Source organism: Rhincodon typus, chromosome 18 (genome assembly GCF_021869965.1).
Source record: "Rhincodon typus isolate 14 chromosome 18, sRhiTyp1.1, whole genome shotgun sequence".
NCBI classification, from domain to species: Eukaryota; Metazoa; Chordata; class Chondrichthyes; order Orectolobiformes; family Rhincodontidae; genus Rhincodon; species Rhincodon typus.
The window spans coordinates 36,170,878-36,197,513 of record NC_063349.1 but is presented as its reverse complement, the minus strand read 5'-3'; the positions used below and the strand labels follow the sequence as shown (position 1 = coordinate 36,197,513).

The window sequence follows — 26,636 nt, the reverse complement described above, 5'->3', positions numbered from 1 at the left end:
GGTCAAAATCCCAGAACTCCCTCCAAGCACTGTGGGATCACAGCACAGATGGCATTCAATTGTTCAAGAAGACAGCTCAGTACCAACCTTCCAAGGGCAATTAGGGCCAGCAATCCCCACATTCCATAAATGATTGAAAAAAGATATTAATTCTGGATTTTAGAAAAAAGGTTGGTTACTTAAGATAATATTTAGTTGATGCATTGTTTGACTCTGGTACAGAAAAAATTGTTTTGTTTTAGACTATGGCATAATTTTTTCAACATATAAGTAGAATTTTAGATTACTTCTCAATCTTGATCGAGATTTTAACGCTGCAGAAAGGAGGAAAATCATATTCAGTGGAAGTTCCATAGAACACCAAGGACTGAGTCTGTGATGTATTTAAGTGCTTTTTCTTCTACTGAGAAGGAAGAGAAATTCAGCCTACCTACTGGTGCGTTTGAAACAAGGTTTAATTTAAAAATATTTTTAACAATTGGTACCAAAACTTAATTTCAATTTTGGTCAATTTATATTTAATCACCCATATGAAATACTAAGAAGTTCTGAATCCAAAAGCAGCATTCCAAATATGAGAAATGATTTTTAGCATACATTCATATAATATTTATCATACTATTATATAAATGTTCGTATTATATACACAAGATCCTATGTGGCATCGAACATGCCAATTCAGACAGAATGTGATAGTTGTTTCCATTGCTATAACACTCAGTCCCTTCTCTTTTAAATTCTGTCCTCTTATTTTCTTCTGCTGCTCTTTGTTAACTGCTTTTCTCTCATATCTTCCTGTGTTCTGTCAGTTTTTTCTATTCTCTCAGGCAAGGCATGGAAAGAGACTGCTGGGGGTTTGCCCCTAAATGTAATAAAAGCAGAAATCAAGCACAGGTATTATGATTTGTGATTAATCTCTATCCATTGCTTTTGACAGAGCTGGCTGACAAACAGGTGCTGCCTGCTCACTCAAATGTTTGTTGCAAACAACCAGTGCTTTCCAGCTGAAGCAGGGAGTGGAGATGGTTATAAAACTGAGTTTGACTTGAGAAAGGCACAAGAATTCTACAAGATGTCAGACACAGGTTTCAAGATTTTTCAAAAACAAAGCAAGGGACTGTGGATGCTAGATATCTGAAACACAAACAAAAATTGCCGGAGAAACGCAGCAGGTCTGACAGCGTCTGTGGAGAGAAAACAGAGTTAATGTTTCGAGTCCAGTGACCCTTCTTCAGAAGACCCTTCTTCTGAAGAGTATTTTAATTTAGACATTGGGTGCCAAGGAGCCCAACAGACAAACTGTCAGAAGGCAGAGTGCCGCAAGAACCTTTATTTTCATCATATGAGAGGTTAAGGTTAGTGAATGCATCGTTAAATGCCATATGTTACCTACTGCTACACAACATTACGCACTGCTGAATTCACCATAGTGGCGTCACTCACTTGCCAGTAATCTCTATCAAACACAACTCAAACCTATCATGCAAAACTACACCTCACCCTCATACACTTGCCACTGCTACAAATCTCGCAATCATATCTCACAGCTTGTTGCCAGTTATTCAAGTGTGACAGGTATATTACTCAAACGCATGGCGTTACCAGCACTGAATTCCTGATTATCAACATTCTTGAGGGTTACCATTGACCAGAAACTGAACTGAACATACCATATAAAAGCTACGGCTGAAAAAGCAGGTCAGAAGCTGGGAAAATGAGGTGAGCAACTCCCCAGAGCCTGTCCAGTATGCACAAGGCACAGGCAGAAGTGTAATGGAATACTCTCCACTTACCTGAATGGTTGCAGCTCCTAAAAAAAAAACTCAAGATCCTCAATGTAATCCAGAACAAAGCAGCCTGCTTGTCTGGCACCCTATATTACACTTTCAACATCAACTGCCTCAACTATTGACCAGGGACAGGGACAGGGATCATGGGCCCTAGCGCTGCTCCTGACCTGGGCTTCTAGCTCCACGCTCGACCACTGACCTTAGCCCAATGACATAAACTCCAAACCGGAGCATAGCAGTCTCCAAAGAGCCCGTCTATTAAGATCTGAATTCAACCACCAGCATCGTCCAGGCACCGGCTTCTGATCCAAAGTACCAGCATGGTGTACCATCTACAAAGATGCACTGCAACAACTTACCAAGTTCCCTTAGACATCACTTTCCAAGCCTACAATCTTTACCATTTAGATGGACAGGGGCAGGCAAGAATGGGAACATCAACACCTGCAGGATGCCCTCCAAGCCACACATATTCCTGACTTGGGATAAATTGCTATTTCTTCACTGTTGTTGAGTCAAAATCCTGAAGGTCCCTTCCTTACAGCACTGTGGGTTAATAGAATGGGCAAAAAACACTGGATCACATCCAACTGAAAAATACACATCCACTGACACATTTCCCTCTCTTGCATTCCAGGTTGGTGCACAATTGCAGGCAGTAGAACCTAAATCTGGACTGTCAGGGATCAGATGTACAACTGAAGTTGTGCATCAGGACCCTGCAACCTGGAGGCCTACGTTGCTCCATTTCATCACCTTTCCCATCACTCAAGCTTCCCTTCAAACTTTGATCCTAATGTCTCCACTATTTCTTTACTTTGCCATTACCATCACCACTTAATATTCCTTCACTTCCAGTCTGAACCCCAATCACTGTCAACAATGTCTCTTTCCTTTATTAGTTCAAATCCTTATAATTACATAAGATAGTGGAACAGTAGTTGGGTAAATGGCCTTTCAAGCCAAACTGAACCTTGACCTCAAGTCCACTTTCCTGTTCAATCCCTTCATATCCCTAGAGTCTAGCAATTTTAGCCCTGAATAAACTCAGAAGTTCAATATACTCAAACACTGTGCATCCAATTCTAAGTATGCACAAAAGCCTTAATGAAGACATTTCTCCTGATTTTAAGTACAGAGAGTCAGGCACTTTTATATTGAACATATATGTAAAAAAAACAGTTCTGAAGAAGTCATAGCGGATATAAAATATTAACTTTATTTCTCTTGCCACAGATGCTGTCAAACTTATCAAGTTTCTCCAGCACATCCTGTTTTTGTTGTTTTGGGCGTCCAGCATCACAGTACTTTGCTTTTATTCTTGTTTTCTCCACAGCAGATTACTGAAAAATATATCACAAAGTATATATAATTGAGATTGATGGATGCACTAATGTGTACGACTGGCTTGTTGTTGTACATCCCATATAACATTTTTTAATTATCCATGAAATGCTAACTATTTCACCTTGTTGTCTTTATGAGCTAGGCGTGACCTACATTATGTTGTAGCCAGCTCCCAGCAGAGGTCTTGACACTAATTGACTTTAGAACCTAACATTTTTGAGCAGTTGTGCACCTAAAATGACTTGCCATTAACAGGGTTGATTCAATGTAAATCTACTGGATTCTGTTCTCAAGAACAGATTCTGCAGTGTTTTCAATTGTTTACGTCAGACCGTGTAATATTGAGAACATTTGCTAATGTACGTCTTTATCTTTGGATATTTGTTTTGAGGTATCAAAAAGTTTCAATAAATTGTTTTTAACTGTTTCTTCAAAGCATTTTTAAACCTTAAATGCTGATGGATTTTCACTAGTTAAAAAGATGTTTGCTCAATTAATCATCAGTTCGTACCTCTAATTTATTTGTGTTTGACACAAAAGATATTCTTAGATCCCTGTCACTTACTTGTTGCTGCCAGAAATGGGAAAATTCACAAGTTATGTAATCACTAGCCCCCAAACCCCATGATCTCCCCAGTATCCAGACAAGCTGTATCAGTCTAATAGATAGTGGATTGGACAAAGTTTGATAACTCAGCTATAGAGACATAAACATTCCAAACACAAATTATTTAATAAATGCTTTCTAATTCAGAAATGTTGACGAGAAAATAGGTAATATCATTATATATTCAAAGCTACTAAATGTAGCACCAATATATTTGTAAACTATAGTCTCCCATTACAGGGTATTTACAAAGCACACTTCCTAAAGTTTAGAATACAATAAACAGTTGTAAAGTCAGAATGATCAGTCACAATCAAAGACACCAAGGGCTAAAGGGGCAGAAAATTATACTTGGTCTAACATGCCCAAATTAGCATGAATGAAAATCAACTAGTTCATTCACTCTCACCACTAACTAATGAAAAGTAGAACTCAGCATTAAAGGAAGCAAAACAATTATTTTTTCATCTTTTCTTTTGATAGAAAAATTGAATTCCCCTCAAACTAATCTATCTGAAAGGATACTGCCATATGTCTAAGCAAAAACTGCAACTGCTATACCACACTTCCAATTTATTGTACTTTGCTGTGGAACCCGAAGAATTAATTACTGTTTATAAATTTAAAATGTCAATTTAGAAATAGCATGCTTTTATTGCTGAGCTTTTTGTTTTATTTAAAACCAACGCAAAATTAAGTGCCTCCAAAGGTTATTTATTTATTATGTTCTTACCTTCATAATTGTTGTAACAATGCTTATACATAGTGAACTATACAACGTTCAAACTGGGCAGTTAGATTTTAACAGCTTAGGTAACTGCATTACTTGTTGAGTAGACTTGCAATCGGTGTCTGACAAATTTCTATGTCTCTGGCATTTTGCAATTTACATACTGCTCTCTTTAGTTGTTAACTAAAACTGTGGTCTCATCAATCTTTTCTTAAGTATATTCACTTACGATGACCACGGGAAGAAAATGGAGGGCTGCAATGCACTAGATACATGATAAGTAAAGGCTTTAACATTGTTTCATAAACCAAAACTAACTGTAGGAGAGGATTAAGTAATTGTAGTTTTGCACTTTTTTCTCAATTTAAAAAGAAACGTAACATAAATGTTTTATCTTATTGCCTTCTACTCCATGTCACTTTTTATCAGGGCCAAAAATAATAATCAAAAATGCTGAAGAAATGTTTTGATATATAAAATAGAAAGCACTTTAATAAGCCCAGAAGTATCCAATTTGTCTTCAGTAATATAGTCAATTTAAAATATAAAAGTCAATTTGATTGAACCAATTTAATCTGTTTTATAGGCTGATGGACATTTACAAATAAACACGATTTTCATCTTGCTCCTGCAATGTTTTATATTATTAACTTCACAATAAGAACTTAACAATGGAAATATCTATGCCATTCCAGACAAATGCAGTATAAACTGCCCTCTTTTGAGTTCACACAGCTATTCAATGTTCAAGTTGTAGTAATGAAACTACAGATATTCTCCAACAGAATATATTCGCCGTGTGCCTACCACCAACAAAATGTGGTGGCTGGCAAGCATTGAATGATATCCTTCAGCAGCTTCTATAAAAATCTAATAGTGTGTGTCTATATTATATAGCAGAGTGATGACCATGCAAACAATGTTATTACTGTGATAATTAAGATGCTCAAATTCAAGAAAATAAATGTGGATACATGGTCATTCACATCGCTATTGATGCAGCAGCTAATTCTCTGTATTTGTCAGTGCAAACAAGAGAGAAGTGATGCATAAAACAGCTCTTTGCAGACAGCAACAAAATAATTAGGCAATGTAAAATGCCTTACATTCAAACACCTGAGGTTTGCAGTAAAGGTAGTCTGACTATTTAGGGGAAACATAAATTCACTTTGCATTTTTACAGCACCTTCAATTCCAAAGTGCTTGATGGTGTCAGGGTTGGGAAGCGAAAACAATCCAAGCATGAGTGGAAAGAACAACTAAGGGAGATATGCAAATATATAACCACAAGATAAGATTTTGAGGTTTTGCAAATTCAGGAGAAATGGACCAAAACATTTCATTTGAGAAGAAAATTTAATGGTGCAATATCAAAATGACCACAATGAAGCAGAAGAAGAAGGTACATATTGTAGACCAGTTACAGAAAATCAAAAGGTGTAGCCTGGAACACTTGGCATGAGGCAAAATGGATTAAGGTTATGAATGAGTTTGTAAATTCGTGGAAAAAATTCTAAATTTAAGTGCCAGGGACTTAGTGATGAGAGATTAGGGCTCAGTATGATGTCAGTAAACTTTAAATGAAAACAACATAATTTTGGAGATAGTGGAGTATGATGGAGCTAGGGAAATCAAAGACATTGAATCTGGAGGTGATGACTGCATGGATGAGAATTCCAATTGGGAGAGGAGAAAGGGGAGTCAGAAGCACGTGGTTTTGCAAAGACAAATATAGACCTTCTTGATGTTGGATAAGATGTGGGATTTAAGGATCTGCACTGGGTTAAAGAGATCTCTGCTATTGTAGCCCATTAAGGTCAACCTGAGCCAGGGGCTGAGATGAGTGATTGGAATCGTGGGCATTATTTCTGGAGGGAACTGAGCAAAGTTACTAGGACTCCTTGGAGTTATATTAGAAAAATATATGTTGCATAAAAGAGAGTTGAACAAGAGATGTGGAATTGAGGGTAACTAACCAAATTGCTACAGGAAACTTTGTAATACTCATTGGTTGCTCACAAGTTATTCCTCTAGCCACATTTGCAATACAAAATCACATTCATTCACTGTTAATTTGAGCAAACTGGAAATGGTGCTGCATTCACATGTGTGTCTACCCTAATTCAATGCTTGCACTGGGTTGTATCAAATTACCAGTCAATCATTAGAATTTTGTCAAGTTGGAGTATGACTGGAGATTGCCAGTTATTGAGTACACTATCTTTTATTAGTATTTCTGCTATTGTAGTGTACCTGTTCAAATCATTTATATTGTCATAAAAACCACCAGCCAAAGGGAGCTGCTCTCCAAACAAATTAAGAAATATGTTTCCCTCACTTATACCAGTAATGTAAATTTGACTTACGTGGAAATTGACAACAAATTCAAATATGAGGCTGCAAAGTATACAGGGATAGAGAACCAGTCTATGAATTTGGTTTACATGGGGCAATTTATTTACACAGCAGAAATCCATATTAAAATCCATGTTCAAATGCAATAATTTTCCTCCATGTTTGGCAGCAACAGGTTTATAAGATAGGAAACATTTACGCCGTTTTTGTTTTATTTTTCTTACTTTCAGAATACTCACAATGCAAACTCTGTTTGAAATAAAGGAATTCATTTAACTTTTTTTTAAGAAAACAGACTTAGCCAGAAAACGAGCTTCCCCAATTTCTATTCAGTTAACATAAATATTCACTTAAATGGAACTGACCCTACTACTATGGTTAATTACAAAGGGCAGCAATTGCAGCACAAGAAGATACGTGTGCATGCACAATAAACTGTACCTACAGGAAAAGCTATCTATAGATTGATTGATATAGGTATAGATACTAAAAAGGGACTTTGAAAAATAAACTGAAAAGCAGTCCGGGTACATGTCTAATTACAGGCAATCTTTGGGCATATTAAAGGTGAACAATTCATTTGGGGAATTTTTCAAGCCAATTTCACAATTACAAAAAAACGATGGCTGTTGGAGCATTTTTCCTTCCTTTTCTCCGAAATCCCGAATAGATCTTTAAGAAACTGGAACTCTCAAAACAACAAGAGTATTATTAGACATACTAAGGTTTTTGTCCACGGCCTTCTCTCCTGGGACTCTGCAAAAATGTCTTTGTAGCAATACATTATGATTTTAAAAACATACCACGTGAAGGTTTTTTTGCAAAGGAAGCCGAGCCGTATTGAAAGAATGGTGTATTTATGGTTGTTGATGGTTTTAACATGCACATAGTTCTGCAAAGGAGGGGGTTACTAATTGCGATTATGCATTTTAATTCAATTTTGAAATGACTGTGGGCATAAAAACACATCACCATCACACATCAGTAACGTTGCATCAGAAATCTTAATGTTTTCGTAAAAAGAACTGAAGTTGCATTTTCCGCATTGCTGTTAAAATTCACACCATCCATCAGCGAAACGCAAAATGAATAACAATGTCAATTTCAAACGGGCAATCTTAATCGAGCACGGTAGTTACTGGGTAATGGAAGAGTAACAAAAAAATCAAAATTGGTTAATGAAAAACAAACGTTTATGTATATAAATCACTACATTACGACGAGGGGATATGAGAAATTGAACGAAGTGTAGCACAAGGAAGGGGGGGTGAGAGGGGGAGCGTTCAACATGGGTTTGTTTACGAACAAACAAGTTAGTTGACAACGCAAACAAAAAGTTCAGGGTTAGAAGTTCCATCCGAGCAACAATTTTCTTTAACACGTTGGCTCCTCCTTTGCTCTTGGCTTATGTTTGTAGATGGTCCCATTGTGCTTTGTGTAAATCCGTGTGTGATTTCTTTTGTTCATCCCTCGGGTTGTTTCTCTATCAGATAAAAACAAAATGTTTCAGACTACCATTGACTGAAATAAAAACAGGCACACTTGAAACTTTAAAACAGTGCCCCTCACTCCTACACCCACCCCCAACAAACACACGCAACATCCATCGACTTTTCTAAAGTATCTGCAGATTTGCACCCGTGATAGAACCATGTTTGTATGTTTAGAGATAAATTATTAGGCTAATTGTAAGCGTGAGGAGCTAAACTGTGCCTTTGTCTTTGTTTTTACCATGAAGTAAAACGTGTTCCAGGTCAGCAGCGTGCTTTGAAGACTGGGGGATGGGGGCCTGCCGTTACCGTCCCAGCTGAGAGGCCAAGACTTGTGAATGAATGAGATTTGATTGAGAAAATAAAAGTGGCTTTTTTGTTTGTAAGTGATATAGAAAAATCCGGGATTGGTTGTTACTTATATATATACACACAAACACATATATATGCGTGTGAAAGAGCTTAATACTATAATGTTAATACCCTTCGAGAAAGACATGTAACGCCAAACATTCCTTTTTGGGTGTGTTAGGCTGGGGGAGGGTTGCTTACCCTTGGTGTGGTCCACCTTTCAGTGTCTATGCCTGTGGCACACCATGCTTCCAAATAATCCTTTTCCTTGCTGCATAGCCTATGCTGACATTTCCTCGGCGGCCCTACACAGCGAAAACACAGGAAATAAACACATTTAATGTGACAGCACACCCCACCATCCCTGTCATAAATAGAGGCAGCAGTCACCACGCTTGTGCAGGCACTCAACTTGAGGTTTTTAAACAATGGCTTAACCCCCTACTATACCTCCCCCCCAAAAAAGTCTCCCCGTTAAAATCAACTTCATTTTCAGCAGTCATATTGCAAACTGCGGATTCATTTAGAAACCCCTTGACTATCCAGTAATACATCACATTTCTAAAAGTTTATATTTCCACACCCAGGTAATTTGGATTTAACTAATTAGAGCGATCAAATGAGGATAGGAAGTCCTTTTATTGTAAGGATTTAACGTGTAAGTGGTAAAGGCGAACATGAACTGAAGTTTCCCCGTCGAAGCGCTCCAATTGCAAAATGTTTTCATTTCCGAACTGGGGAGAACATATAAATGTAACATATATATGGATTACTCCTTGTCGTTTTCCGAGCCCGACATGCCTGAGGTAGCAATCGGTCTTCTTTCAGGCATTTGTGTTTTTTTAGCACTTCCTGCAGTAATTTACGGCAATGACTATTGATTAGTTTTTTTTAGCATGATCATTTCATTCGTTTCAAGAGCTGACGCCATGCAGTCTACAGGGGGAGGAGTCCAGAGCAGACGGGCGGGCAAACTTTCCCGTCCTGCATCTTGGGGGTCCCCATTGCTGGGTTTTTTTGTGAATGAAGTTGATCTGCGAATGACAGATTAACCGCGTAGATGTTTTTTTGGGGGGGTGAGGTTGGCAGTGCAATTTCTTTTCGTAGTTACTTCATTTTCAAAAAAGAACCTTCTGCTCTCTCAGCCGAGTGCAGATTGCGAAACGCGTTTACTTTTTGCAACAATCAACGCGTAAAGTTCACATACTGTAAACTTGTTCATGTCTCTCCCCCCGCCCCACCACGAAGCACAGAAATTCATGTATCCCTCTCGGCAACTTTCCCTCCCTATTGTGTGGCAGACAGACAGGACAGGGAGAAATCTAAATTCCTTGTTCTGAACTGACTCGGCGATCGTGGGAAACTGCCTGCACGTAAAGCAGCGAATTCTTTGTCACTGTTGTTCCTCTGTAATTGATCTCACTTCATGTCGTTGAGCGGCGCACATCAAAGGCGCGCTGGGCTGTTGGAGGTCGAGAAAGCACATGCAGCTTCTGGAGAGGCGCACACTTACACCGTCTCTGCAAGCGAAGATGTTCCCCGCTCTTGTGCAAACTGTGTACGTGTTTAATCGTTTAAAATGATCCGCCAACCCTTGTTATAATTCAGAATCTTACTACTTGCAAGAAGCCAGATTTATCTTAAAGACGTCTTTAAAAACACGGCAAGGGGGGTGGGAAGTGAAATTAGCAAATTTCTCATTGTGCAAGAAGTTGAGCATTATTTTGCCAATTTTCTAAACCAAGCTGATTTTAAATTGGGAGTCACTTCTCCACCGCAGTACTCCCCCCCGACTCCACGTTTGCCCTTTGTACAGCGATTAGCAGGGCCCAGTGCTGTCGGTCTACTCAGCAGCAGATTGCAATGGGGTAGTAGTGGTGCGGGGGAGCTGCAATTCAGCTACCGATACCTTCGTGGATGAGGCGCTCCACTATGTCTCAAAGAGAAAGTGGGAGCACCTTGTAAGCACTCCTACCCTCGGAATGTTGGTGTGTTGCTCGCACGGTGTTGTATTGAAATAACCTGCTGGATTCCAGCCATTCACAGGAGACTTTGTTACTGAGTGCCCGAATCTGGGACACGTGAGTTCCCCTGACTTCTGCCTTCACCCCCCCCCCCCAAAACCTGGTGAATTTCTAATGTTTTATCTGGCTCCTGTCCGAGCTGATTGCTTCGTTTTCTTCATCCTTACCCCACCCACCCTTCCCCTTCTCAACCCCATCTTCCCCTCCCCCCTCCCCCAGCTTCTTTATTCCAACCAGGGGGAAAGGTGTTTTTTCCTAAAAAAAACTCATTTTCATCTCGAGGGCTGGACAGGAATAATAGACCCCAGTAACTCCTTTCCTTTAATTGAAACTCCTTTACACCGGCTGCTGTCTCTCTCTCTCTCCCTTCCGTGTGTTGGTTTATATAAATTATGGTCATTATTTGTAAACTTGGCAGCAAACTGCAGTGCCCCTATTTCATTCCCGGTAGATTATAACTGGCTCGGTTCATTCCTAACTCCAACTCAAATTACGACGACAGAAGGGTATTTAAAAACAAAGCAACAACAACAACAACAACAACAACGAGAGGAAAAAAAACTAACAGCGGTACCCACTGCAAGAACTAGTGCATCTTTTTTTTGTAGCATCCTGGAATTTGTTGCCCTAGTTTCCCCCCCACCCCAACACTACCGCCCCCCTCACCATTCCCTGCCTCCATTTCTTTTTTTTTTGCCTCCTCCTCATCACATTCAACACCAGGACGTCCGGTGTTTCTGCTTCTTGGTGTTAACCTGTTGGAAAGAGTTAGAAGTGTCAGAAGCCACAATGAGCACAGGAGGTGAAGGACCGAGTCAGTCCCCGACTCCCCCGGAACAACCTGCAGAGACACCGCAGAAGAGAGGTCGGGGAAGACCCAAGAAACAGCAGCAAGTCAGTATCATGCGTTTACCTCTTTTTTTTTATTTGAGACAAAATAAAGTGTTATTTCTTGGAAAAAAAAACCTGAATGGGACAATTCAGGATTTGATGAAGGACTTGTGCGTTGGGTTGTGCCTGCTGTTTCTAAACTGCCACCCTCTCGCATTCTCTGGCTTCAGTAAATGCAGCTCAGTTTGGCGAATTTGCAGAAAGCCAGTGGTTTACCGATGGGGACGGTCAGTGATGGTAGATTAGCAAGCGCTTTCAAACAATGACCTCCGGCTGACGGTAACGTTAAACGCTGCCACTGATATCAATAATAAAGCTCAACGATCAGAAAGGATTGCAATAAACTGAATGAGGCTCGTTTGCCGGAGTTATCTGCCGCATATTCACGGCTTCCAAGACTTTTGGAACTCTTCGGCTATTTCGTTTTCGTTTTTCAAGTTGCACCCATTTAAAAAATGTGATCCGAAAATCCCGCCTAATTTGATGTCTTGTGGGACACAATCGCCTTCTCTCTCTCTCTCTCTACGTGGCTGCCATAAAGGTTTATTTTCCCACAGTTTTGAAGAAAATCTTTGGCAATATGCTCTGTTTAAAAATCCCCGCACTGTTCCAGCGCTGGAAAGTGTATGAGATTATCATTTGCCCCCACCCCCCCATTCTGTTCACTTTCAGGACCCTAGTAATGGACCTTGTGTAATGTAAATGCGGTAATTCCAGATTGTCCAGGAGAGAGGCGGTTTTTTTTCAATGTAATGTTGGGCACAGTCATTGCTGTTTATTCATACATCATTCTATGCAAGTAAAATAACTGCTTTTGCACGCGTCCGAATTGATTCAGTAATCCCACATGTTTTTCCCTCTTCTTTCTTGTTTTATATTCTAAGCGAGACATCCTACAAGGCTATTTAATATGGTGTGTGCCCGGATTATGAAGCTACAGGGCAGTAGTTTATTTAAGAAGCAAACAAATGTCTGCACAGACTTTTTCCTTCCGTTTGGATTTGACACGTTCGCTTTTTATTAAACGTCTCCGAGTAGTTGAAAAATACTGTTTGCCAAGCGGGCAGGTTTGCGTTACTTTTCCCCCCAAGATCTGGGAATAGAAGTTGAATCGCGGTTCTTTCGAGACATGGGTATTTAGAACCTGACCCCTTTCAACCAACAAGATTAAAGTTTTTCATTGGATCCATTAGCTAAAAGCTTGAATATCCCCGGGTTGAATGGCGATTGCCTGTTGACTCTGGATAACTCCCCTAACACCATTAGTTTGGTAAATGGTCATCACAGCATTCAGTTTTCAAACGAACGCGCGGTGTTAGAATATTTGGAGTGGAGTTCAATGGAAACTAAAAATCAGTTATTTCCCACTAGCAAGGTTTAAATAGTTAAAAGTTTGCCATATTTGACTAAGTCCAGTTGCATATTGTATGCAGGTCACATCTATTTTGCCATTAACACAATTGGACTTCTTAAATTGCAATTGGTATGATGAAGGTTCATAATAACAAGGATTTAGAAGTCAAATGATACTTTGAGATTACTAAAACATATATGTAACTTTAAACATCGGTATCTGCTAAAAGAGTAACCCAATGCTGAAATATCTCATTCAGTATTTTCCAAAATTAAAGCATGAGTTCAACAAATCCAACCAAACTGCAGTATGTCACCAAGACCCAACCTTCTACATTGAGCTTGAGGTTTTGTTTGTGCACTTTCTAAAGAATTTAACGCATTGAAACCTAAAGTTCCTCAGGTCTGTGTTTAACTGGCCACTGTTCCGTATTACATTATAGGAACCGACTGGACCACCTACGCCTAAACGACCTAGGGGAAGACCAAAAGGAAGCAAAAACAAGGGTCCCTCTAAAGCAGCTCAAAAGGTGAGATTAACGTGCAAACATTTCTGAACATTAACCACACATAGAAGACCACTTTACAAATGAGTTCAATCATTCATTAGAATCCAGTTTACAAATGAGTTCCATCATTCATCCCGATTATCAGAGGATTTACACCATTTTAGTAATTTGTGTTGTTTGAATCACATTTCCTGCTGTGTCAGAGTCCAGGTTTAAAGTATTGAGACCATGACCGCTTCCTATCGGAAGGATCATTTTCTGTTTCGATTTGGAGAAGTTAAGTAGCTTTGAAAAGGAGAGATATTTCTCTTGATATGTTATTATAAATTCCTGTCTAGCGTGTAGCACTAATTTATCAACATTTCATAATAACATCATAGTTTATTCCATCTGAAGAAATCTCCAATTCATAGCTGTATCTTTCCTTGACCTGTGCTTTTGTCTTAAAAATTCAATATGTTGAGTTGCGAATATCCAGTGTTAATGAGCAATATTTTGTGGTTTCTCCACACATAAAGTTGGTACTATATTAAATTTAAATTTGGGCATGACTGGGTTGGAAACAATTATTATTTGAATATTCAAGGAAAATTAGCTCTGTTCTTTTATCAATTTGAAATGTTAACAGAATAGAAGTTAAAAGTCCTTAGTACTCAATTTATTGCAAAATTCGTGTGGTGCATATTGACTGTAGCAGTTCTATTGCAACTAGTTTTTGCCAAAGTTTGTTTTATTATTAACAAAAATGCCATAATTAAGCAAAATTTATTATGGATTTGAGGAAAAATATAGAACAGAAGGGTTTTGATCAATGGTACTAAGATTATTAAATACATACTTTTCCAAAATGGGACTTCTTAATGTAATCATAAGAGCATGTTCATCATCTCATTAAGTATTGCTATGAAAGTATAATTCTGCATACTTTGGGGACTGGTGATGGTTTTGATTGTTTTGTTTGAAACATCCTTTTGTTTTTAAAGGAGGTGGGTAAATCTCCTAATTCACTGAAAATCTTCCACAACTTTGGTTTAATGTTTGGCTATTTCTTCCTGATAATGTCTTTCCATTGATGCCTACATTGAACTCCCGTCCTCACAAATTAGGAGGCCTGAAGAGTTCTTCAGATTGAGTCTTCTCTTGAAATACTTAAAGTTTATAAATTAGAAGAGGAATTAAAATAGGATATTGATCTGTATGTCTAATTATGATGATTCCAATAAATGAAAAGAAAAAGAGAGAACTGAATGCATTTCCCTGGTAAGCTGAAAGTTTAAAGAAAACTTCGAGAAATCTTGTTTTTGAGACTTTCCCCATTAGAGTATATGCTTAAAAAAAACTTGTTTATTAGGGGACCTATCGTATAAAACATGACACAATTTGACAGCACATTGTTTGGGTGAAGAAGGAATACATATTTGATTGGTCTCAACATAGCCGTTTTTAGGGATTTACAAATACACCAACCACAGCACTGATTTTTCTAAAATGTCATTCTTGTGTTATCTTTGTAGGTAAAAGGCTATTACTATGATTAGTTTAATAATTAAAATATGAAAGGAATAACTGAGTTCACCCCCTGTCATGGAAGATATTGTGATTGATTTTTTTGCCCGTGGTTTTCTAGATTAGAACCGGCACATCACATTTGGCATAACCTTTTTTTTGTTAAGCATAATCTTTTTAAAAATGATATTAACTGCAATAACTTTCAAACCAAATAGAACAAAAAGGCAGAGTTTAAAAATTTAAAAAAACTGAAATATTAAAAATTGTTTTCAGATTCCATCTTTCTTTAACACTGTATTTAATACCTCAAGTTCTGTCCTTTCTAACGTAGACTATGAATTTGACCACCTTGGTGAAATTTAAATGCATGCACCGCTGTGGTAATATTGTATAATCTCTGGCAACAGCTATCTGTCCTGTACCCCACCAATTACTCCCCTGACCTGAACCTTTGACACAGTCTATCTTGATGTCTTACTGTATCATTTTGAAAGGTAGATACCTTTTCCAAAATTTATATATTGTTACACTTAAGTTATTACTCAACAAAGGATGGATGCCTAAGGAATACTTCACATCCATTAAATTATTTAAACAGGCCTTATCTTGTTAATTGCCTTCAACTGCACAGGTTTAATTTCCTTTGTGCCCAACAGAGCAACGTACAAAGGTACAGCTTAAAGCTCCACCTTTCTTGGTTCAGCTCCCATATCAATTGTCTCCTTGTTTCAAGTACTTTAATAACCCTGGAGTTCAGGTGACTTGCAAATCCAAGTGTTAATTGTTAACAGTCTGAGTTGAGACTTGCTTAGAAGATCCATATTTTTATGGGCACCTTAGGTTGGACTGTGAAAATTAATCGCTGGCTGAATTTATCTTATTAACTTACTGATCATAAGAATGGCAATTTGGGACCAATGACCTTTGTTCTTTTCAATTTAAAGAGTAACGTTACTTCTGAACAATTTAGTTATTTGCATAGTAAAAGATATTGGATGCAATTTCAATGAACTCTTCACCCCTTTTGAATCAGCAATGCAACAGATTTTTTAGAGTATATAAATAAAGTACTAAGTGCTCATTGTTGCACAGGGGGTCTGTGTGTTGTTGTATCTAAAAATAGCTCAACTAGACAGTAAACATAGTTACTCTAGGAAATGAGTTGTTACGCAGTTCATTTTCTATTGCTGGGGACTGAAATGATTTAGTAGCCTGATCAATTAATAAGCCATTTGTTAGGAATTGTTGAAGTTGAGTTGTGAGCACACACAAAGTTTAACAAAATAATTGAAAGTTTTATGCTTATAATAAAGACATGTGAATTTGTGTATAATGTTGTGATAGGTCTTAAGAATGTGGAGGTAACATTGTCTCCCAATTTTTTTGTTAGAAAGCTGAGCCCGCTGGTGAGAAACGACCTAGGGGCAGACCTAGAAAATGGGTAAGTGCCCCTTTCTTCATGTATTGCTTTAGTGGTGAACTTCTTTTCCTTCTCTATCTGTATTTCCCCTGAATATACAGGCATTGATTTCTTGTTCCATTGAAGAACTCTACTAGTACATCACTCAACTATCCATGTTTCACGTGACTTGTATATTGGACGCCTAGAGATACATCACCATTGATCTCCACACCGTCCTTCCCAAATGTCCCCACATATGCATTTTCAGTTAAGATCATTGAATATTAATCAAGAATGGCAACCTTGAGTGATTGTGCTGGCTTAGAGAAGGGAAAATGAGAAAAAAGGTCATGTCTATATTGATAGTCAATTGGAGATCAGCTGATATAGTACAGAATTGAGGCCACATTTACCTTTTCTGTGTTTTGTGTACTTCAACAATTGTTCCCTTCAGGTACTTTCAAAAGAATCTTGCAAAATCAAAGCTCTTTACTTTGGAGGAAGAAGATTTAAAGGAAACATTAATCTGGGAAGCCAAGTAAAGTGACCCCCAGTCCTGTGTACATATCAGTTACAAAAGTTTAAAAAAAAAGTTTTATTTCTTGTTATTCTCGTAGCAAGGCGATAATGAACAAAATTGAAGTTATAGAGATTGTTATATACAAACAAAACCAAATATCCAATGAGACATGATGGGTTCTGTGCTGTAGGTTTTGTGCAAGTGCCATATGTGGAAAGCAACCAGAGATGGATAAAATAGGTTGCATGAGCAAATAGCTTTTCGTCTGCTTTGCAAAGGGAATTCTTATTTTAATGAGAGGAACTGATTGGGGGCAATCGGTGGTGAAGCAAAGCTTTATGTATGTAAATTTAAAGAAGAGCTGCTAACATTTCTAATTGATAACGTGGTTTAACAGGTAAGAAATGCATACATGGTAAATGTATACAACTCTAGCAGTATAAAATGAAAATGTTGAAATTAATTACAGTGATCAAAAATTTGCTATTGAAATAAATCCCTGCAGAAGAATGAACAGTTTTTATAATTCCATGTAATTACTGAAAGGACTTATTCCTGTAGTGCATACGCTCTCAATCACCAATAAATGGAAGGTAGTACTGCATATAATGATTGCATTTAAAATGCTAAAATTACATACATCTTACAGTACGCAAACAGTCCATTTGATTCTACTGGTTAATGTCGATGTCTATTCTCCACACAAACCTCCTTCCCACAAGAATTCTCACCCTTCTTTATCTAAAGCTACCAGCATAATCTCCTTTCATTTCTCCCTTGTGCGTTTATCTAGCTGTCCCTGAAATGCATCAATGTGATTCTTCTGAACTACTCCTTGTGATAGTGCTATGACTTGTGATAGTGAGTTCCACACTGCACATTCTTACCACCCTCTGGATAAGGAAGTTGCTCCTGAATTCCATATTAGATTTATTGATGATCATATTATATTTATACAGCTCGTTTTGAACTACCCCACGAATGGAAACATTTCCTCGATGCCTAAAACTTTTGTAAGATGCCCACAAGATCATCCCTCAGTCAAGAGCCCAATCTTTCAGTCTCTCCAGTGTTCGGTCTTTAATCTCTGGTGTCATTGTAAATCTTTTTTGCATCCCATCTTCAATACCTTTTTCATAATATGAAGACTGAAACTGTGTAGCAGATCCAGATTCAGTTGATTTTACAGAATTGTGGCAAGTTGTTTTACTTCAAGCATTTGCACTTGTTCATTAACTTTACGTTTTAAAATTTCCAATTCATTACATTGCTATTTCAATGGTGTCTTCAATCAGTTGACAAGACATAACAGTGTGGATAATGGACTCCTTCATGCCATCCATTAATGTTGCTCTGTACATATCAGTAGAGTACATGCCATCTTTGACAAAATTACCTTCATTTTAAGATACTCCAGCTGAATACTGGCCAGCTGTACCATGAAACTATTTGACTTTAAATGAAAGCTCAGACCTAAGCCTCAGCTTTTCTGAACTTAAGTCCATTAATTCAGTTATTTCAGTTATTTCATTTATTTCAATTGTGTTATCTTCCAACTTCTCCTTTTGTGATTGCACATTTTGGGTAAACTGAGCAACTTTGGAATGCAGATTCTATTTGAAAATTGTATTGTCTGATTCTGCGAAGAACATTACCAAGGACATTTACCTACTTATCTGTACATTTTGATGTCCATCTTCACAACTGGGAAGCTAATTCCTAGGGTTAACTGAATTTTAATTCAACGCTACGTGATTTTTTTAAAAAAGTACTACATTAGTTGGAAGGATCTGACCATGCAAGCTTATCCGTATTGTTCGGTGCATTGAGCAATGTTGTCAATTATAGAAATATTGGAACTAATTTGTATGAAATTGATCTTATTCATTCAGTGTTTGGTAGCTCTGAGATAAAGGGACCTATCTTTTCCTCTGTTCCTGCCATTCATTTATAATTGCACATTCTCCATTATCTTTCTAGACATTGCTATTTAAATTAGAAAGTAAAACTCCTATCATTGTAATTTGTGTACATTCAGTCAATCCTGGTTTTTTCTTTAAATGCCTGCGTGTAATATGAGGATGTTCGTTTGTTTGCCCAAATCACATAAGCTATTTTAAGCTGAAAAATAACTCCTGATTATTTTTGCAAATATTCCCAGTGTGATTCAGCACCTTTTTAATACCTAAAATTTTACCACTCTCTCTTTTTCAAGATTTCCACAATTTTGCAGCACATGAGAATTATCTGGTTCTCAGCTTCAAAGATCAGGGAAGAAAAACATTAAGCCACAATTTCTAATATGATGCCTAATCACAGGTTTTCAACCTTGACCATTATGAGACCAGGTAATTCAAAATTAACATGGTTGGTGAGAGGTCAGCAGATAACTCTAGTAACTGCCAATTAGGGCAGAAGAAGTAGCAAAAATAACCACTCCTGATTTTCACCGAATCTGCTCAGTGGACATATAAGCTAGCAGGCAAAATCAGGAATGAGTTCGGTTGTGATGTGCTTACAGTTCACTTGCCACTCTTAATGCTTGAAGAATGGCCAGTTGGTAACAGAGCAGAAGGTTCCAATTACCTGTGGAACTGTTCTTTATCAAAAATTTCTGATTCAGAAAAAAGGGATGAGGTTGAGAGAGATAAGAAGCAATAAATCAAGGTAGATGTTCCATAAGAGAATTATTTTTATGGGTCTGTGTGTTTAATCACTTCTTCAGGTACTAAAATTCAGCTGTTCTCCAGTGGGTATTAGAAACATAAATAGTAAATAATTCTAATTGTTGTGAACGAAGAATGTATTGGGAACAACATAACAGTTGCTTATTCTTGTGTTTGAAATATCCTTTTGATGACATTCGTTGAGACCTTAGCAGTATGTAACAGTTGCAGCAATATAGCTCTCATAAGTATGAATGATTGCTTTCAGACTGAATGTAGATGTTGTGCACTATTCGATTTGAGGTGGTCATCCACTTTATAAGAATATCTAACATGATATGTCAAGTATTATTAGTTTTATGTCATTTATTTGTACTTAGCTTTCGTGTTTGTCATTTTGTCTTAATTAATTGATTTGGCCATTTCCAGTAACTAGAATTATTGACTTACAGTTGTGTGTTTACAATTATGTAATTTAGGAACATACCAGGAGTAGGCCTTTTAGCCCCTCAAGCCTTGTCTTGAAAGCTCCATTGTCAATATTGGAGCACCCATCTAATTGTAAGGAAATAAGTATTGCTTTTGGGTGGGTGCTTATCAAATAAATTAAATAACGTTGTTTCCAGGTCCTGAGCTTGAGAAGCCATAGCAATTGTATCCTGAAAAGGAGCAACTGTATTGATGTGAGAAGCGATCCTAACTTGTAGATTGTGAAGAAGTAAATTCTAATACAAATCTATGTAGTCCAAAGCTGTTTAAATTGGAAATGTTATTTTGAAGATCTGAAATCAATGAGAAATCATACACTTCTCAAGAATAAAGACAGAACATTAGTAGCACTGGAAAAGAAAGCGTTCTCTTCAAAATAGTGGAAAGGATGTTGACAGAAATGCATTATGTTATTGAGCAACTATTGTTAGAGAGAAATCATTCAGCTCATGAGCTGTGTGCAACTACCTTAGTATCTAGATGTGGATAATTGCATTTCTGGTTAATTAAATTAAAAAATGAGTAATACACTGTTATGGGATGTGATTTTAATACGCATTCACCCAATGTTTGTGCATCGACTTTTAATATTTCTATGCTTGTGTTGGTAAAATGGTATGATGTGAAACAAAGGGAATTAGTGTTTTTTTTAGTGCTTTTCTTCCTGTAATATATGTTTAAGTACATTAACCTGTATCATCTGAGCGCTCCAAGGCATTTTCTACTAACACTAACGTCTGTGGCTAGAATGATGTCTCTGTGGCCACTCCTGATGCCAGTCAACAATTTCAATGAAGGACACTGAAGGCTCCATGTTTTAACGTCTATTCCCATGATTTTGGCATTTGCAAAAATGATGCAAATAATTCTGTTGCAGAAATACAATGCACTGAAATAAAACTGCTTGGATTGCAGCTGCTAAGGATAATGCAACAGTTTTAAGATTGATCTCTGACCTACATGTCCAGTTCCCTACTCGCATTGATAGTTTTCTTTACTCTAGGTATCCAGGCAAGTGTAACTATAAAGCTGTGGTGATCTACAACATGGCTTTTTTTTAAAAGTGGCTAATCACTGTGTTTGTGACATAACCTAGCAACTGAACTGTTGGGAAAAAATGGTTTTCACAGAACTTAAGCCAGTAAGAGTGCACTCAGTGCAATGTTGTGAACTAAGGTTTACCAGATGACATTTTGCTCTCATGCTTTCCTTGACACACACAATCTTATTTTTCAATGTGAAAAATGACCAATGTGCTCGTAGGCCCCCTCCGCTGTGAATGGACTTCTCCATGGTCCATTGGCAAGCACACCAAGTGGACTGCGCAGATGGCAAGCTATGTATGTGCTTGTGTCCATTTATAGTGACAAGGTTGAGATGTAACACCCAGATTAATGAATCCATTTAATTTTTACAATTCAAATTTTTTAAGCAAATAATTAGAGAATAGTGTCATATTTTCTTGAGCCCAGACAGCATGGTCTACAAAATATTTCAGATAATTTGTTTTGTATTTAGTCTGTAATGATTTAAATGCTTTTTTTGGGTTTGTGTTATTCAGTGAAATCTTTTTGTTCAAAGTCTTTGTTGTGGATTTATTCAGTTGCTCATACTGGATTTTGTACTAAACACATTGGAAAGAAATCAGTATTTTTATTATATCAATGCTTTTAAAAAAATGCTGGAAATATTTAGCGGGTCTGGCAGCTCCTGTGGAGACAGAAACACAGTTAGCATTTGGATCGAATTTTAAAGTTCAACAGATTGAAATGTTATAGATGACAATTTGTACCATAATTTCAGAGCTAATAAATGGTGAAGAAAAGAGTGTGTGTGTGTGTGTGTGTGTGTGTGTGCAATATAACAGAAAGATTACTGTCATTTAATGTTTTAATTACATTGTGGCTAAAACACTGATGATGAATGAACATGTCACACAGGATTGATAACAATGTCTTTAATGTTCAATAAACTAAGCAAAGAATATCTTCCATTGTCAGTTGTTGCTCAGTGACAGCACACTTGCCTCCAAGTTAAAATATTGAGTTTAAAGCCAGCTCCTGTAACAAGCTATTTCTTAATTTTATTTTAACCAGCATCTATATGTGGAATACTTTCCCATAGTTGTTCAGGCTCTGAAACAGTACAATCCTTGGTATTAATCCTCCTGTGATGTGTTTCTTCTCAGCTGAGAAATTCAAGGTGAAATTTAACCTTGATAAGAACGTAAAACAGGTGTTGCCAGATTGGCTGGTTTTTGTACACATACCTGATTTTCCTTTTTGATGCCAATGAAAGGAACTTGGGGTAAAATTTATAATGAATGGCTAATTCAGTACCAAGTCAGAGTTGAAATCTTATCTCCAGTGCCCAGATGTGTGTAAATGTGAGACCACAGCTTGACCCAAATTTTTTAATAACAAAAATAGAAATTGCTGGAAAAGCTCAGCAAGTCTGGCAGCATCAGTAGAGAGAAATCAGAGTTAATACTTCTGGTTGAGTGACACTTCCTCGGAACTGGAAAACTCAGAAATGTAAGAATTATGCCCAAACCAATCTGTGTTTACATACAACTGTTAAAAATTTCAGAAAAAAAACCCGAAAGAACTGCAGATTCTGTATTTTAGAAACAAAAATAGGAATTGCTGGAAAAGTTCAGCATCTATGGAGTGAAATCAGAGTTAACATTTCTGGTGTTCTGAGGAAGGGTCACTCAACCAGAAATGTTAACTGATTTCTCTCCATAGATGCTGCCAGACCTGCTGAGCTTTTCCAACAATTTCTATTTTTGTTTCTGATTTACAGAATCTGCAGTTCTTTTAGTTTTTTTCTGAAATTTTTAATAGTTGTTTGTGAACATAGATTGGTTCGGGCACAATTCTTAGATTCTCAAAGGAAGCAAAAATGACTGGGACGAAGGCAGCATCTGCAGTTGTACTAGAAAAAAAAATGAAGATATTAAACTGAAAACTGGTATCGAGATTAGATCAGACTGAGATTTGGTTCCATTTTAGCAAAAAGATACCAGGTAGGGAGAGAGAAGGTGCTGCTGTCTTGCTCGCCTACTTATGAAGGAGTTCAAGAGCAATAAAAGGCACATTATCAGTAGATAACAAAGATTGTCCTGACCACCAAACTTGCTAGTTTCAAGTCCTTTGAAGGAGCCATTGGTCTTAGAACCTCCCATTTAGACATCCTCAAATCTAATGCCCATCCACTGCCATAACTTGCCCAGAGATGTGGTTGTTATGTAACTTATGTGCATAAAGCTAAGTTTCTGCTGCACTTCTGATGGACTTAACACCAAGGAAATTGCTGATCTTGTCTTCTCACCTAATGTGTAAAGTCCAAAGCAATAAAACTGAGCGATTTTCTGCTACCTATCTGCCTAATATTCCTCCCTCAAAGTAATATCTTTGGAAAGAATAACCAGTTATTCATCTTATTCTGGCTTTCAAAATTGCTGCCTCATTCAGCCAGACATAAATGAATGTTGTAAAATGATTCACTGTGTAGTGCTCTGAGATGTTTGACAGACCGGTTTGTATGAATGCAAGCCTTTGTGGTACAAAAAGAGTTAAGAGTCAGTGCATTATTATAGATTAAATTGACTTATAATATCACTACCTTTTGATTTTGGGAGCTGGATTGATCAGGATACATTAGCACTCCTAAATTCAGGTCTAATAAAATGTTTGCTTCTGACTCGGATTGCAGCCTTAGTCATTTTCACTACTTGAAATTAAATTTCAGAAACGTGAGTTCCGGGGCCCTGTTACTTTCCAGGAGGCAGTGTTAAACCAAAGTTAAATATAGCCTTCAACAAACACTTTTTACACATCTGTAAAACTTCATCTTGCAAAGTAAGAAATGAAAAAGAGCAGTTTAGCTAAATATATTTGCAAAAATATCACGTAGAATGTTAATTGTACATAGTTTCATAATGAAACACAAATTGTGCTTTCCTGTGTGTGGATAATGGAAGAAGAAATACAGCTATAGTTTATGATTTAAGGCAGATTCTTCGTTAGGCCAAAATTGACAGCACATTACTGTCTATGGTGTTGTGACTCAATTGGGAAGAGTGTGCTGATAATTAAGCCCCTCATTCCGCAAGGGATTACAAATGTATAAATATCTAGTTAAACCACCAAGATTATCAATTTCCCTGACTTACTGACATTCAGGACAAAAGTAATTTGCATCAAGTGTTTTTACTAATAGGAAAATAACTGAACTTATTGCAAACTTGTCTCCTACAAATGACAAAAATGGATTGCTAATTTACTGCTGTGCAACTTAAATTATATCTCCTTTAAACCCCAAGTGCACACATTTATTCACAAATAAGGCAGACAAAATAAACGGTATGACACAAATATTATGGGTGGAAAAATATAGACCAGGAAAAGCAAATTCTGTAGATCAAGATCCAGACCACAGCGATGCGATGAGTTAATTTTCACAGTTGTCTTGGTTTTTAATGGTAACAACACAATGTGCCTGCAGAGTGATGGTCGAGCTTTGATTCAGTAACCGATTTGGGGTGATCGAAGTTTTTTTTTCTTGTATTGGAATTCTTTCTCTAGAGTCTTTAGGCTTTTATTTGTCTTTGTCCCTTCGAGAAGGAGCAGAGTGGTTTCTTGCTTTCAGGCTCCTGGGATGTCTCTTAGTACACTGCCCTCCCAGATCTGTGACAAACTGTACCTGGACCTATGTGAAACTGTTTGCACTTTCTTCTTAAATCAAAGATTCCTAGTGCCACTCTGTCTCATAAAGTAGCCACCACACTGCTCTAAGTAGTAGTACAATCTTGGGTAGCTAAAGTGTATGCTATAACGATGCCACTTGATCTACAAATAGCAAAAGAATGATTCCTACCACATTTTAGTTATATAGCAGTGTCTAACTTGGATTTCCCAGTTTATAATCCAAAAGGAAAAATGTGATACCTACAGTGGCTACATTTGGCCTGGGAATATTAGAGAGGAATTTTGGATACAAACAAAAGGAAAATATTTCCTTCGAAGAATTGCTATTCATCACTTTGAATCACAGAGAAAAGAAAATTATCTGTACAGAAGAATTAGGCTCCTATTTTGTTGATGATGCGATTGAAATTATTCTGCATTGAGTTTGTAGCTGGATGTAACTGGTTGTCAGGAATGCTAAAACAAAATTGAGATGCAGAAGTCACCATTATCAACTTATGATCGTTACAACTGCATTAAAAGAAGCCACCACATTTTCTCCAAAGTGCATATTGTGGCTAGTTACTTATACCAACCAAAATGTAAGTTGCACCTACCTGTTTACCTAATTGTTTGAGTAATTTAATAATTCAGATGCAGAAATGTGACCTTGTGTCATTTAGTTGCATAAAAAGCATTCAGTGAGGGCTAGTTTCATGGGTGTCCCCTGCCTAAAGATTCCTGAAAGGCAACTCAGACTGATTTTCAGGTGGTCTGCTGCAGCAGCTGTTAGGATTCTTTCATTTATTTTACGACCCCGGTTGTGTCATGATGATCTGCGACATCCGTGATTTTTGGGTGCCTAAGCTGTGACTGCCATCAAAAAGGTATCTCATTTTTAAAAATTCCTGTCGTATCAGGAGCAGCAGAACTGTCTCCCCTAGATCCACAGTTCATCTGTTGATGTGTGATCAGTTCACATCATGTTCTCCTTCACAACCCCTCTCCTTCCAGTACGAAGAATCATAAAATCTAAAGCACAGGAGGCTGTTCAGTCCAACATACCTTTTTTGAGTCCAATTTGCTCCCATGTCTAGCTTTATTCTGAGCCTTACTCAAGTCCTCATCAAGTATGTGTCCGATTAACTTCTGTAAGATCTATGGGATCTTTTTCTGCATATTTTCTTGTATTGTATTTTAAATCTTAATCTTCCATGGTATAAAAGATTTCTAAATTTACCCTCTATCCTTTTCCAATTATTTTAAGTCTGACCTCTGATTATTGATGGGCATGCTTGCTGGAGGAAACAGTTAGTCACTTATTTCTCGATTAAAACGGCTCATGATTTTGAATGCCCCTATCAGATCTCCCTTTCCCCTTGTCTGCTCTAAAGGAATCGATTCTCTAATCTCTCCATATTACTGAAATCCCTCATCCCTGGGGATAAATTACCTATGTACATTCTTTCTAGGACCTTTGAAAACTTTCCTAAAAAAAGTGTTCTGAATCGGGTGCTTTAACTGGGGCCAATTCAGACTAAGATTTTGAGTTATTTCCTTGCTTTACTATTCAGAGCCCCTGTTTACAAAGTCAAATAGCTTATGCACTTAAACTTATTAACAACTTCCTACCACATCTAAGCAGTGTGCATTTGCTCCCCAGGTTATTTTGCTTTTACACCCCTTTTAAACTTGCATTATTTTGATCATACTGCCTCACTATGTTCCCCTCAAAGTACCTCGTTTCACACACAACTGCAATAAATTACGTCTGCCCTGTGCCTGCTCATTTCACTAGTATATCCAAGACCACCTCATGGCTGTTACTATCCTCAACATTTTCTACCTTGCCATGTTTTGTCATCTGCAAACCTGCCCTCCCAATACTTGAGCCTAGGCCCTTTATATGGAC

The 26,636-nt window shown here is 37.5% G+C and overlaps 1 protein-coding gene and 1 long non-coding RNA gene across 5 annotated transcripts in view; one reads left to right on the top strand and one right to left on the bottom strand.

The window, feature by feature from the left end:
* Window positions 1-6,908: 6,908 nt before the first annotated feature.
* Window positions 6,909-10,693, bottom strand: LOC109928359. Of its 2 annotated transcripts, none has more exons than XR_007264141.1 (3): window positions 10,580-10,693; window positions 8,872-8,975; window positions 6,909-8,312 (listed from the first exon to the last, which is right to left on the bottom strand). It is a non-coding gene; the product is annotated as an uncharacterized LOC109928359 (long non-coding RNA). The 2 variants fall into 2 exon arrangements; XR_007264142.1 differs by lacking the exon at window positions 10,580-10,693 and adding an exon at window positions 9,444-9,590.
* A 187-nt stretch (window positions 10,694-10,880) lies between these two features.
* The window catches only part of hmga2 (high mobility group AT-hook 2), a 137,554-nt gene continuing 121,798 nt past the window's right edge, over window positions 10,881-26,636 (top strand). For all 3 annotated transcript variants that reach the window (XM_020528333.2, XM_048608052.1, XM_048608051.1), the window contains exons 1-3: window positions 10,881-11,588; window positions 13,382-13,468; window positions 16,347-16,397. In XM_020528333.2, the coding sequence (XP_020383922.1) occupies window positions 11,484-11,588; window positions 13,382-13,468; window positions 16,347-16,397 (243 nt within the window). In that variant the 5' untranslated portion in view covers window positions 10,881-11,483. The remainder of the gene's footprint in view (window positions 11,589-13,381; window positions 13,469-16,346; window positions 16,398-26,636) is intronic.